General features: G+C 45.4%; 1 protein-coding gene across 1 annotated transcript in view; it reads left to right on the top strand.

Annotated features, from left to right (window-relative positions):
• The window catches only part of LOC311108147 (laminin subunit alpha-2-like), a gene marked incomplete at both ends in the record, with an annotated part of 179,802 nt that overhangs the window by 82,194 nt on the left and 82,121 nt on the right, over window positions 1-15,487 (top strand). Inside the window, 4 exon segments of the mRNA XM_084150775.1 lie at window positions 6,165-6,376; window positions 7,892-7,925; window positions 8,602-8,715; window positions 15,368-15,423. Coding sequence (XP_084006901.1) covers window positions 6,165-6,376; window positions 7,892-7,925; window positions 8,602-8,715; window positions 15,368-15,423 — 416 coding nt within the window.

Consider the following 15,487-nt stretch of genomic DNA (forward strand, 5'->3'; position numbering starts at 1 on the left):
GTTTGTGGGGCCATTCAAAGTCCTGAGGAGAATAAACGAGGTTACCTATAGGTTATTACTCCCGCCGGATTATCGTATTAACCCCTCGTTCTATGTGTCTCTCCTCAGGCAGGTGGTGGCTGGTCCGCTCCAGGAGTCTGAGGTGTGGGAGGTCGCTCCGCCTCCTCTGGACATCGAGGGGGCCCCGGCGTACTCCGTCCGTTCCATCCTGGATTCGAGGCGTCGGGTGGGAGGCCTTCAGTACCTCGTGGAGTGGGAGGGGTACGGTCCGGAGGAATGGTGCTGGGTCCCGTTGAGGGATATCCTCGATCCCTCCTCCCTGTTGCGGGATTTCCACCGTTGCCATCCGGCTCGCCCTGCTCCGCGTCCTCCTGGCCGTCCCCGAGGCCGGTTTAGGCGCGCTGCTGGAGCTGCACGTCAAGGGGGGGAGGGGGGGGGGGGGGGGGGGGGGGGGGGTACTTTCACGACTTCCTCCGAAGCTGCCTCCTCTCCTGGTTCGGGCAGGCTTCGGCATTCATCGTCACCGGCCTTCTAGCCACTGCCGCTCCTCATCTCATCATTCCATTTGTTTTGTCTTGTTTATTACACACATCTGGTTCATATCCCCTCATCAGTACCTATTTAAGTGTTCCCTCTGCCCCCTTGTCTTTGTGTGTGATTGTTTATTGTGTGGAGAGTGAAGCTCGGTTGAGCTCCTTGTATTTTATATTGCCGGGTTCTTTTCCCTGTGTGCCTTGTTTGTTCCAGTGTGCCTGTTTTGCGCAATGGACTGTTTTGACGCATTGCTGCTTAACTCTGTATTCCGGAATAAATCCTGTTATTCTGTGATTTACCCTCCTGCACCTGACTCCTTCAAATCACCCATCACAGTGTCTCTGTCCCTGTCTCTCTACCTCTCCATGTTTTTTGTAACAAGCAGTGATGTTGTCAGTCCGCTAGGGACTTGTTTTTAATGTATTAAGTGTGTATGTTATCCTGCATTTCCATTTAGTTAGCTAGTAAATAAATAAATAATTAAACCAATTTGTGTAGTACTGAATCATAAGGAAGGCTCGGGTTTTTGCAGATGCAAGGAGGTTACAATGTTCAGAATAAGTACATGATACAAGGTTATGATTAACAAGTTGACTGTTTATCGATGTGATAGGTATAGACCTTCTAGAGTTTAATTCGGGAGATGGTAACTCTTTAAACAACCGCTCTCGTGGTGCCCCAAATCCTAATGAGTAAATTTTTACATGATTAATTTAATTTGAGAAATAACAGTCTTCAGATTAATGTTAAAAGTCACGTCACGACAAGGCCATGGAAGAACTGGGACATTTTCAGCTTCCAGGACAGATCCATGGGGCCGTGCATTATCATGCTGAAACATGAGGTGATGGCAGTGGATGAATGGCACAACAATGGGCCTCAGGATCTCGTCACGGTATCTCTGTGCATTCAAATTGCCATCGATAAAATGCAATTGTGTTAATTGTCAGTAGCTTATGCCTGCCCATACCATAACCCCACCGCCACCATGGGGCACTCTGTTCACAACTTTGACATCAGCAAACCGCTCACCCATACGACACCATACACGCTGTCTGCCATCTGCCCGGTACAGTTGAAACCGGGATTCACGTAGAAGAACTTCCCTGAGATGGTTTCTGACAGTTTGTGCAGAAATTCTTGGTTGTGCAAACCCACAGTTTCATCAGCTGTCCGGGTGGCTGGTCTCAGACGATCCCACAGGTGAAGATGCCGGATGTGGAGGTCCTGGGCTGGCATGGTTACACGTGGTCTGCGGTTGTGAGGCCGGTTGGACGTACTGCCATATTCTCTAAAACGACGTTGGAGGCTGCTTATGGTAGAGAAATTATCATTACATTCTCTGGCAACATCACTGGTGGACATTCCTGCAGTCAGCTTGCCAATTGCTTGAGACATCTGGGGCATTGTGTTGTGTGACAAAACTGTTCATTTAGAGTGGCCTTTTATTTTTTTTATTGTCCCCAGCACAAGGTTCACCTGTGTAATGATCATGCTGTTTAATCAGCTTCTTGATATGCCACTCCTGTCAGGTGGATGCATTGTCTTGGCAAAGGAGATATGCTTTTTTAACAGGGATGTAAACAAATTTGTGCACAACATTTGAGAGAAATAAGCTTTTTGTGCGTATGGAACATTTCTGAGATATTTTATTTCAGCACATGAAACATGGGACCAACACTTTACATGTTGCGTTTATATTTTTGTTCAGTGTACTTTAGGTTAGGTGCCAACAAGAACTCATTCATAGAGCAAGTGCTAACATAGAGAATGTTGGTCAAAGTCATGTTCAACCTGATTGGCCCAGACTGATCATGTGACATGTCCCTCTGCAGTTCTAAAGATCCTTTTATCTTTTGTTGAATTTCACGCCAGACATGTCTGAATGATATGTCTGTTTTCATTTAAAAAAAGGTTTGGTGCAAAACTATGTGTTGTGTGTGTGTGCGCGCGCGCGCGTGTGCATGCGTGTTGGTGTGTGTGTGCACATCTCTGTGTCTGTGTGTGCTCCTAGGTATTAGACAGCATCTGGCTGTCATTAGCTGATCGTCCAAAAATGAGCTCAGCTTAGTAGTGCTGCAGTCTTTTGTGTCCCATATGCAGTTTTCTTACAAATTCCTGCTGGTCCCCATGGCAGTGCTCTATCTTTCTCACACAGGGTAACTTCAATGAAGAGGTTACTCAGAGAAGAAGGCTAGTGTGGAATAATGCGAGACAAAATTCATGTTTGGATATCTACAGAGTTGTCTACCGAAATCGATACAAGCTTGCGAATAAGACAAGAATGAGTTCTTCGAAGTGAGGATCCTTCATCAAATTAAGCATGGAGGTTGTTTCTCAGAGTAGACTTTAATGCTTTTTACAAGTGCTCTGTTGACAAAGCTGTATCATCCAACATGACAGCAATGGCTGAAATGTATATATTTTTATATTATAACCATATAACAAACACTGTTCATTAACATGAACATAGAGTAGTCCCCAGAGAAGTTTGTATCTATTCAGTTGGTCTAACTCTATACTAAACCATGCCTCTGCATTAGTTTGTGCAGCACTCAGAAGATACACTACATTACCAAAGTACATCTCGTTCCAAAATCATGGGCATTAATAGGGGGTTGTTCCACCCTTTGCTGCTATAACAGCCTCCACTCTTCTGGGAAGGCTTTCCACTAGATATTGGAACGTTGCTGCTGGGACTTGCTTCCATTCAGCCACGAGCATTAGTGAGGTCGGGCACTGATGTTGGGCGATTAGGCTTGGCTTGCAGTCGGCGTTCCAATTCATCCCAAAGGTGTTCGATGGGGTTGAGGTCAGGGCTCTGTGCAGGCCAGTCAAGTTCTTCTACACCGATCTCAAGAAACCATTTCTATATGGACCTCGCTTTGTGCATGGGTGCATTGTCATGCTGAAACAGGAAAGGGCCTTCCCTAAACTGTTTCCACAAAGTTGGAAGCACAGAATCGTCTAGATTGTCATTGTATGCTGTAGCGTTAAGATTTCCTTTCACTGGAACTAAGGGACCATTATTCCTCCTCCCCCAAACTTTACAGTTGGCACTATGCATTGGGGCAGGTAGCATCCGCCAAACCCAGATTTGTTCGTCGGACTGCCAGATGGTGAAGCGTGATTCATCACTACAGAGAATGTGTTTCCACTGCTCCAGAGTCCAATGGCGGCGAGCTTTACACCACTCCAGCCAACGCTTGGCATTGCACATGGTGATCTTAGGCTTGTGTGCGGCTGTTCGGCCATGGAAACCCATTAAATGAAGCTCCCGACGAACAGTTATTGTGCAGTTTGGAACTCGGTAGTGAGTGTTACAGACGATTTTTACGCACTACGCGCGTCAGCGCTCGGCGGTCCCGTTCTGTGTGCTTGTATGGCCTACCACTTCACGGCTAAGTCGTTGTTGCTCCTAGACGTTTCCACTTCACAATAACAGCACTAACAGTTGACCGGGGCAGCTCTAGCAGGCCAGAAATTTGATGAACTGACTTGTTGGAAAGGTAGCATCCTATGACGGTGTCACGTTGAAAGTCACTGAGCTCTTCAGTAAGGCCATTCTACTGCCAATGTTTGTCTATGGAGATTGCATGGCTGTGCGCTCAATTTTATACACCTGTCAGCAACGGGTGTGGCTGAAATAGCAGAATCCACTAATTTGAAGGGTTGTCCACATACTTTTGGGTATATATAGTATATCTCACAGCAAAGGCTCTCTGAGGCCTATCCGATTGTCACGTAAAAATGATTTGTTTCGTTTGATTAATATAGGTATGGGGTCCCAATCGCACGCTGCTCTGAATAAAGGCCTGCTTCATTATCTACTCCTCAGTCGTGAAACGGTCAATAAAAGGCCCCGCTTTGAAGTCAGCTGTTCTATTGTTCTATTGTCGCTCACACAACTTTGCCGAAGCGGTGTGCGAATCAATTAAAGGATTTATTATAGAGTTGTTTAATCATTCCTAACATGGAGTAGATGACCGGCGGTGACCTTGGGAGTGATGCGCAACACACACTTTTTCTCTATCGTCCGTTCTCGCCGTCGTCTTGGGCTATTACGCTAGCAAGGTGTCCTTTTATTAACTCTCTATCGTGGACCAGCGGTTCATCTGTCATCATTTTCATCTTCAGTCAGCCGAGTGCCATGAGAGGATTCATTTGCTGTCTTTTATTTGTGTGTGTGTGATCCATGAGGAATGTGTTGAGGTTTTCTCCCTCAACACTGTGCTCTGAATGAAGGGATTCATACACACGCACACACACATGCATGCCCAGACACACACACATTCATGGACACACACACACAGTCACTGACACACACACACACACACACACACACACACACACACAGTCACGGACACAGTCACGCAAATGCGATGTGACATTGATATGTATGTCCTCTTGGCCTCTTTACAAAAGCTGGAGAACTCAGATCATGATTACATCCTTTGAGTTTATCCTGAATAATGAGTTTATCCAGTGGATCTCTCAACCAGCAAGAGAGCCTGCTCTCTAGTTCAATCAATGATCAAATGCTCTTCTAACAACACAATTTCAACCCTTTTCAATCCAAAATATGCTGTTTTTACTGATTGTTGGATGATATCCGTGGAGGTTGGTCAGAGAGATCCCTCTTCAGCTTCAGTGTGTATTTGTTATACTGGTGTTCGTACATGACTGTTTGAATTATGAGTTTGAGGGAGCCAGCCACATTAGTGTCAGATGACAGCCACCTAAGCTCAGTCACTGGGTTTTATTCATATATTGCAGAGAGGAGAGCACTTGTCCTATGTGAGATGGGGGAGGAGCCGAGATGTATGACAGGTCTTTATTGATAGTTAAACCCTGCTTTGCATGTAGACTCCATTAATTCAGTGCAAATAAAGTTGCCGGCACCCATAAATTGTAATTTCCCAACAGCCACTGGAACAGTAAATAAGCAAGCGGGATGAATAACATCTGATAATCCTCTCTGATGATTCCCACCAGCGACCTTACCCTTAAAGTTTACCTGGCAATGCTTCCATCTCACTCACTCACTCACTCACTCACTCACTCACTCACTCACTCACTCACTCACTCACTCACTCACTCACTCACTCACACACACACTCTCACACGCTTTCACACAGATTTCTCTATTTCCTTCCAGCTCACACCTACACATAAATTACTATGCATACATTGATAATAACTCACACACTTATTGAGTCGATGGACAATCTGGACAAAGACAAGTTTCACATTAGGAAATGTCACTCTTTATACAATTGAGCTATTCATGGTTTCTCAGAATAGAGTATTATTCATATGTGGCGCCCTGCTCCGTTTATGGCCAATATTGACAGCCAGAGCCAAGACTTTGCATTCTGTCATGTGGCGAATAAATACATGCACCAACATGGATGCTGTCTTTCAAACGAGGGGGGAAAAAGAGAGAAGACTCTGACATGTATTATTTATTTTGTACCTATAACTCTGGGTCTTTTTGTATCGGTCTGCTCTTTTATGTTTATAAAAATAATTGCATACTCGTCTTTTCTACCAGGTACCTATACACCATTCTTGTGTGTGTTCAATAAAAAATATTTGAGCAAGAAGACTGACATTTTCATCTCTTGCAGGGCAGCGGGATAAAAATGATTGACAGTCGGTTCGGTCTGCCAGTGTACCCTTTCACGGAGAGCACAAAGAGAACTCTGCTGTACCCTGAGCACTTTGAGAATCAGGAGACAGGCCTGCCTGTCAGCATGAAGGACTTCATGATGGCTCTAATTAATGTGACCAGCCTCCTCATCAAAGCCTCACACAGCAATGAGCGGGTCGCCATCTACAGGTAACCACACACACTGCAACCTCCTCTGTCCTGATCCACACTGATCTGACCCTACATCTGCTCTTTCGCAAAATCAGCTGGGGGTTTTCTGTGGTTGATGTTATCCTCAGGGCAGTAAAAAAGAAAAAATAGTATTCATTCATTGTAAAGTGTGTGTGGTTTGTAGGTTTGTGTGTGTGTGTGTGTGTGTGCATGCTTACGCGAGTGTGTGCGTAGGTGACTTGTGTAAAGAGAAGCTGACGTACAGGTACAAATACAAAAAAGTTTTTGCTATTGCAGCAATCTGTACTCTTGGTTAAAAACTGTATTTTCTATTTAAAAAAGCGTTGGGTATTGATTTCTGCATGTGGCATTTTGTGCTGACTCAAGCAAGTGTGTGTGTGTGGGGGGGGGGGGGAGGAATGAAATAGAATGTACGGTTATCATCAGGTCTTTATAGGCGAAGGAGAGGGAGGGAGCGCTAGATGTGACCTCAATGAATAACAGCGGTGGCATTCTGTGAAGTGTGCAGGGCTCCCGGCTCAGTACTAATCCTTTCTCCCTCAGCAAAACCATTAAACGCCCAGAGAACTGAGAAAAATGCTGCCTGAGGTTTCATATCCCCAAATCCAACAGCATAACCTTTCTAGAAAGGGAAAAGCGGAGGTAAATCCTCATAGTATGTGTATTGGTGATTGTTTTACACTCTCTTCACCCAATGCCCAGGGGTCTAATATCTATCTATTTATACAGTATAGTATGTGTTGGTTTTTAGGTCCTTCATGCTTTTCTCTTGTGCTTTGTCTCTGTCCTTATCCTTTGAGGAAAACATCCTCGCTGTTCTATGCTTACCATTGTGCTCTTCCTGTATGTAGGCATTGCTTTAACTAAACAAGTCTTCCTGTATGTAGGCATTGCTTTAACTAAACAAGTCTTCCTGTATGTAGGCATTGCTTTAACTAAACAAGTCTTCCTGTATGTAGGCATTGCTTTAACTAAACAAGTCTTCCTGTATGTCGTAGCCGGCCGCAACCGGGAGACCCATGGGGCGGCGCACAATTGGCCCAGGGTCGTCCAGGGTAGGGGAGGGAATGGCCGGCAGGGATGTAGCTCAGTTGGTAGAGCATGGCGTTTGCAATGCCAGGGTTGTGGGTTCGATTCCCACGGGGGGCCAGTATAAAAATAAATAAAAAATAAATAAAATGTATGCACTCACTAACTGTAAGTCGCTCTGGGTAAGAGCGTCTGCTAAATGACTAAAATGTAATGTAAATGTATTTAGGCATTGCTTTAACTAAACAAGTCATTTGTTATTTACTGTGAGTGTTGTTTTTGCCTTTTTCCTACATTGGCCCTTCCTTCCTTCCTTCCTTCCTTCCTTCCTTCCTTCCTTCCTTCCTTCCTTCCTTCCTTCCTTCCTTCCTTCCTCTCTGCAGAGGTATGACAGGGTAGCAACAAAGTCAGTATAGAGGGAAAGTGCAGAGCAAGACAGGGCATGTTTGTTATTGTTGTCATTCTCTGTCTTGTTGTTTTTAGCCTTATGAGAGCATTTTTGGAGCGAGGCCTGACAGTGTGTTGTGTCCGATCTGTGTCCACGAGAGCATTGAACAACACAGTATCTACGGAGAGTTGACAAAATGACTGATAAAGCTTGTGTTTCTAAAGAAACACATTTATTTTCAATGCTATTGTGAAGCTTGTGTTTCTAAAGAAATTTCTCTACTCTTCATTCTCCTACTTGAAATTCAAACTCATGTTTTGCTTTTGGATTAGTGTGTGTACCTACTCAGATAAAAACAGTCATTGTTTTACCTCAAGTTGCTTACCCCAATTAATGCTATTAATAAAAAAATGTACTGAAGATGTATTATTTCAAATTCAAATTTTGTCTTACTATTCCTGATGCATTTCTAAACTGACAGAATGATGTTACAATTTTCTTTCCAACTGCAGAAATCAAAGCACTTAGTTCAGCAACATTGATGCATTAATTACGTTGTTGTAAGACTAATTACAAACCGTAAACAACTTATGAGGCGAGACAATTAAACTCCAAATTTCACTGACTAAAAATCTTCATTCATTTATTTTGTTTTTCCCCTGTAGCAGTCGAGAGACAGTTAATTTGTTTTTACATCGTTAGCTTTTTATTGATCTACAAATCGGTGTCTTTAAACTGTCAAGATTCTGTACTCTTATTTTCATTGTCTAATAATGATATGCCTTGGTGACTGTTTGTGTTGCAGATTTGTTCATCTGGGCATTGCAGGGTTAATAGCACCATGTTCAAAGGAGTATGTGAACCCTGTGACTGCCACGGCCATGCCACACAATATGATGACATCACTGGACAATGCTTGGTAAGTTGGAGATGGGAGGGGTTGTATTGGAAAAGGAAATGAGGAAAGATGTTGAGAGTTCACATGAACACATTTCTCATTAAAGCGTTCCAAATCTGACCTTCTACACTGTATTTTCACATTTCAATTGGCTAGAATAATTATAACGCACACGTTTTTTTCTGATATTACATTGACTTTCTAACAGGAGATAATAAAAATAGTTCCTTGTGAGCTTGAAACTTTGCCAGATGACCGCGACAATAAGTTGGATTGACATGTTTGATAGTTCATATAGGACTATTCCTGACATCACCACTTGGCAACGTATAATGATTATGTTATTTGCTTTCGTGTAATGCTCCAGGTGTTAATCCCACCCTTGGTAAATATACTATGATCACTGTTAAATTCTAATAGCAGAGATTTTTGTGAGGATTAAGCCCCACCTGAAAAGACTTGCTGGTTGTACCCTAACCAGGATCAACTTTGCTATCGTATTGACTTTCTACTCCCTCTTTTCATCCTCAGCCTGTGTTGTGATCAGGGTTTTAGAGGTAGAGACAGATCTCAGCCTGTGTTGTGATCAGGGTTTTAGAGGTAGAGACAGATCTCAGCCTGTGTTGTGATCAGGGTTTTAGAGGTAGAGACAGATCTCAGCCTGTGTTGTGATCAGGGTTTTAGAGGTAGAGACAGATCTCAGCTTGTGTTGTGATCAGGGTTTTAGAGGTAGAGACAGATCTCAGCCTGTGTTGTGATCAGGGTTTTAGAGGTAGAGACAGATCTCAGCCTGTGTTGTGATCAGGGTTTTAGAGGTAGAGACAGATCTCAGCCTGTGTTGTGATCAGGGTTTTAGAGGTAGAGACAGATCTCAGCCTGTGTTGTGATAAGGCTTTAGAGTTAGAGACAGATCTCAGCCTGTAGCCTGTGGAGTTTTGTCATGACTCTGTGTTCAGATAGACTTGAGCTGTGTGGAGGGCTGTGTCCCCGGGGCCGGAGGCCAGCCTCAGCTGTCTGTCTGTCCACATCCTGACAGCTAGCTAGCGCTCTCTGACCTCTGTACACCCTCACCTCTCTCATCTTCCCCTGGCAGACACACTGCCTGGCCGCTACCTTCAGACATCAGACAACACTGCTAGAACAGTGATGGGATGTTTTATTATATATGGGCTGTGAGCAGTTGGAAGGGAGATGTTGATGGGATGTTTATTTATTTGCATTTATTTATTTCAACCTTTATTTAAGCAGGGAAATCCCATTGAGACCAAAATCTGTTTTTCACAAAAATGCAGCAAATACAAAATAAATAAATAATGAGGAAGCAGTGATACAAATTACACAAATACAAGCAGGAGCATGAGAAATACAACAGTACAAAAATACTAATGATAAAAAAAACACATTCGCCTGAGAAGATTCACCAATACCCTAAAATACCCGAAAGGCACTAGTGCGTCCAAGCGTAGGATATTCAGAAATATACTACAAGTATGCGGCGCATAAAAACTAAAGGCTGTTTTACCTACATCGGTAGGGACAAAAGGAATTTCAAGAGTTGGCCATTCCTGTGACAGCGTAAGGTATTTTGGTGTGGTGTCTACGATAGGCTACTCCCCTGAGACCTAGCGCTGTCTCCTCCAAGGCAGGTTAGTGCCTGTGAATGATGCCATGATGTTGAGTTAAACCCTGGTTGAGTGTGCCCTCCTCCTGCTAGGTAGAGTGCCTTCCTCCTGCTAGGTAGAGAGTGCCCTCCTCCTGCTAGGTAGAGTGTGCCCTCCTCCTGCTAGGTAGAGAGTGCCCTCCTCCTGCTAGGTAGAGTGTGCCCTCCTCCTGCTAGGTAGAGTGTGCCCTCCTCCTGCTAGGTAGAGTGTGCCCTCCTCCTGCTAGGTAGAGTGTGCCCTCCTCCTGCTAGGTAGAGTGTGTCCTCCTCCTGCTAGGTAGAGTGTGCCCTCCTCCTGCTAGGTAGACTGTGCCCTCCTCCTGCTAGGTAGAGTGTGCCCTCCTCCTGCTAGGTAGAGTGTGCCCTCCTCCTGCTAGGTAGAGTGTGCCCTCCTCCTGCTAGGTAGAGTGTGCCCTCCTCCTGCTAGGTAGAGTGTGCCCTCCTCCTGCTAGGCAGAGTGTGCCCTCCTCCTGCTAGGGAGAGTGTGCCCTCCTCCTGCTAGGTAGAGTGTGCCCTCCTCCTGCTAGGTAGAGTGTGCCCTCCTCCTGCTAGGTAGAGTGTGCCCTCCTCCTGCTAGGTAGAGTGTCAGGATTTATCCCACAAGGGAATGGACGTTTTAACGGAGATAGGAAATTATTTGAAAAGCAAATAGAGGCCAAGCCAGTGGCACAGAGCCAGTCTGAGATTTATAGGTAGACCCAATACACAAACTCACACATATACACACTAAAACACACACACACATGGGCGAAACCCGTAATCAAGAATTCTTCTCTATGCTTGTGATTATGCTGAGTAGACATCTGCAATTGACTCAAGAGCGTTTAGTCTTTATTGGGGATGACGAGGCGTGGAGCTAAAAAACAGCTGTTATTTTATTAGCTGTGCATTACCGGAGTTTGGGTTAATGCCAATCTATGGGGAAATGCATTACGTTTAATTTGGCATCAGACTCACAAAGTCTCTCCCAATTATTTACCGGACCATCCCTGTCAGACAGACGCTATGGAGAGGAGAGGAGACAGCCTATCACGCCCTGACCTATAGAACTCTAGTATGTTGAGTCAGGGTGTGGAAATCTATGTTAGATATTCTATGTTTACGTTCTAGTTTTCTATTTCTATGTCTGACCGGGTATGATTCCCAATCAGAGGCAGCTGTCGCTCGTTGTCTCTGATTGGGGATCATACTTACAGTGAAGGAAAAAAGTGTTTGATCCCCTGCTGATTTTGTACGTTTGTCCACTGACAAAGACATGATCAGTCTATAATTTTAGTGGTAGGTTTATTTGAACAGTGAGAGACAGAATAACAACAAAAAAATCCAGAAAAATGCATGTAAAAAATGTTATAAATGTATTTGCATTTTAATGAGGGAAATAAGTATTTGACCCCTCTGCCCCTTCCGGAGGAGTCCTCACTGGAGGAGGATTGGGCGCGGAGAGTAAAGGACTGGTACAGTCGTAGACCTCCAGCACCGGTTCCCAGTCCGATAAGGTCCGTGCCTGCTTCTCGCACCAAGCCAGTGGTGCATGCTCCCAGTCCGGTAAGGTCCGTGCCTGCTCCTCAGACCAAACCTGTGGTGCGTGTTTCCAGTCCGGTACGGCCCGTACCTGCTCCCCGCACCAAACCAGTGGTGCGTGTCGCTAGCCCGGTACGCCCCGTACCTGCTCCCCGCACCAAGCCAGTGGTGCGTGTTCCCAGTCCGGTACGGCCCGTACCTGCTTCTCGCACCAAGCCAGTGGTGCGTGCTCCCAGACCGGTAAGGTCCGTTCCTGCTCCTCGCACCAGACCTGTGGTGTGTGTCTCCAGTCCAGCCCGTTCCTGCTCCTCGCACCAGACCTGTGGTGTGTGTATCCAGTCCAGTACGGCCCGTACCTGCACCCCGCACCAGACCAGTGGTGCGTGTATCCAGTCCGGCACAGCCCGTGCCTGCTCCTCGCACCAGACCAGTGGTGCGAGGAGTCCAGCTCCGGTCAGCGGCTCCACTCCGGAGCCAGAGCAGTCCGCTCCACCGGTGCCCAGTCCAGCTCCGGTCAGCGGTTCCACTCTGGAGCCAGAGCAGTCCGCTCCACCGGTGCCAAGTCCAGCTCCGGTCAGCGGCTCCACTTCAGACCCAGAAGTCAGCCCCTCTCCAGGGTCGGGGCCTCCCACACCAGGGTCCAGACAGGGCTTGGTGCATCGCGGGAGGATTGCCGATCCAGGCCCAGACGTCAGCCCCTCTCCAGGTTCTGGGTCTTCCACACCAGGGTCCAGACAGGGCTTGGTGCATCGTGGGAGGAAGGAGAGGGGAAGCATCGCGCCAAGGTCCAGACCAGACCAGGGGCGCAACGGGGAGGCAGAGAGGGAGAGGTCGTCACGCCCGGAGCCGGAGCCACCACCGAAGCGGGAAGCCCACCCGGACCCTCCCCTGTCATGTCAGGTTTGTGCGGCCGGAGTCCGCACCTTTGGGGGGGGGGGGGGGGTACTGTCACGCCCTGACCTATAGAACTCTAGTTTGTTGAGTCAGGGTGTGGAAATCTATGTTAGATATTCTATGTTTACGTTCTAGTTTTCTATTTCTATGTCTGACCGGGTATGATTCCCAATCAGAGGCAGCTGTCGCTCGTTGTCTCTGATTGGGGATCATACTTAGGTAGCCCATTGCCTACTGTGTATTGTGGGATCTTGTTCCTGTTAGGCTGGTATGTGTATAGCCCTTTGGACTTCACGTTACGTTGTTTCTTGTTTTGTTGAATGTTTATTTAGTTAATAAACATGTACGCTTTTCACGCTGCACCTTGGTCCGACCCGTCTCTCAATGTTCGTGACACAGCCAAAACGTTGGGTTTCTTTGTAGATTTTACTCTACATTTTGTAATGTGTTCATCCACGCTGACTCGTGGTTCGCTGCATTGCCAATCAAGTACAGCTGCTACTCAAAGTAATTATGACAATACACCAGATTTGTACTTGGAAAAGCTAGTTTACAGTGGATGTATTTATGTATTGGTATTGTTCTAGAATTAAAGGGCCAATCCACAGTTGAAACAATAACAAAGCGGGTACCCCACCACTGTTTTGGTAAAAAGCTGAGTGATGGGGTTGGAGAAATGTAACCACTCTCCAATTCCTACCCAGATCTATGGAAACAAGGACTGACCATCCATGATATCACAATTATTTTTTTGAGGCTATATAGTGTTTGTCACACATTTATGTTGTTTACAAACATTGGATAAAACAAGTTTATATTTCGGGTTCTGATGGGGTACAACAGTTGAACTAAGCTCATGAAGAATATAAATACCTCAAGAACCAATGGGTATATACAGTGCATTTGGAAAGTATTCAGACCCCTTGACTTTTTCCAAATTTTGTTATGCTAAAGCCTTATTCAAAAAAAAAAAGTATCATAAATCAGCACACGATACCCCATAATGACAAAGCAAAAACAGGTTTTTAGAAATGTTTGCACATTTACAAAAAAATTTAAATATTACATTTGCGTAAGTATTCAGACCCTTTACTCAGTACTTTGAAGCACCTTTGGCAGCAATTACAGCCTTGAGTCTTCTTGGGTATGACGCTACAAGCCTGGCACACCTGTATTTGGGGAGTTTCTCCCATTCTTCTCTGCAGATCCTCTCAAGCACTGTCAGGTTGGATGGGGAGCGTCGCTGCACAGCTATTTTCAGGTCTCTCCAGAATGTTCGATCGGTTGAAGTCCGGGCTCTGGCTGGGCCACTCAAGGACATTCAGAGACTTGTCCCGAATCCACTCCTGCGTTGTCTTGGCTGTGTGCTTATGGTCATTGTCCTGTTGGAAGGTCAACCTTCGCCCCAGTCTGAGGTCCTGGGTGCTCTGGAACAGGTTTTCATCAAGGATCTCTCTGTACTTTGCTCCGTTAATCTTTCCCTCAATCCTGACTAGTCTCCCAATCCCTCCCACTGAAAAACATCCCCACAGCATGATGCTGCCACCACCATGCTTCACCATAGGAATGATGCCAGGTTTCCACCAGACGTGACGCTTGGCATTCAGGCCAAGGAGTTCAATCTTGGTTTCATCAGACCAGAGAATCTTGTTTCTCATGGTCTGAGAGTCTTTAGGTGCCTTTTGGCAAACTCCAAGCGGGCTGTCATGTGCCTTTTACTGAGGAATGGCTTCTGTCTTGCCACTCTACCATAAAGGCCTGATTGGTGGAGTGCTGCAGAGATGGATATACTTCTGGAAAGGTCTCCCATCTCCACAGAGGAAATCAGTGACAATCAGGTTCTTGGTCACCTCCCTGACCCAAGGCCCTTCTCCCCCGATTGCTCAGTTTGGCCGGGAGGCCAGCTCTAGGAAGAGTCTTGGTGGTTCCAAACTTCTTCCATTTAAGAATGATGGAGGCCACTGTGTTCTTGGGAACCTTCAATGCTGGCAGAAAAAAATTGTACCCTTCCCCAGATCTGTGCCTCGACACAATCCTGTCTCGGAGCTCTACAGACAATTCCTTCGACCTCATGGCTTGGTTTTTGCTCTGACATGCACTGTCAACTATGGGACTTTATATAGTAAGGTATGTGCCTTTCCAAATCATGTCCAATTAATTGAATTTACCCCAGGTGGACTCCAATCAAGTTGTGGAAACATCTCAAAGATGATCAATGGAAATAGGATGCACCTGATCTCAATTTCGAGTCTCATAGCAAAGGGTCTGAATACTTATGTAAATAAGGTATTTCTGTTTTTTATTTTTAATACATTTGCAAACATTTCCAAAAACCTGTTTTTGCTTTGTCATTATGGGGTATTGTGTGTAGATATATGAGGGAAAAAATATATTTAATCAATTTCAGAATAAGGCCTTAACGTAACAAAATGTGGAAAAAGTAAAGGGTTCTAAATACTTTCCGAATGCACTGTATCATTAATTTAAAAGTCCCAAAATGAATGTAGCAACTGCGGATTGCCCCTTTTAAATAATGTTTTCATTCAATTGCTGTATGTTAACTCTATGAACCTAAATTAACCTACTGTATATTCCCAGGGCTGTACTGACCACACCACTGGATTCCACTGCCCCCTCAACATCCCATCCAACAAGTATGTCATCACTTGTCATATGGAATAAGTTAATACGGCACTTAATCAGAACCCTCATCGAGCC

The sequence above is a fragment of the Coregonus lavaretus genome, assembly GCF_964263955.1.
Source record: "Coregonus lavaretus genome assembly, chromosome: 33".
NCBI lineage: Eukaryota > Metazoa > Chordata > Actinopteri > Salmoniformes > Salmonidae > Coregonus > Coregonus lavaretus.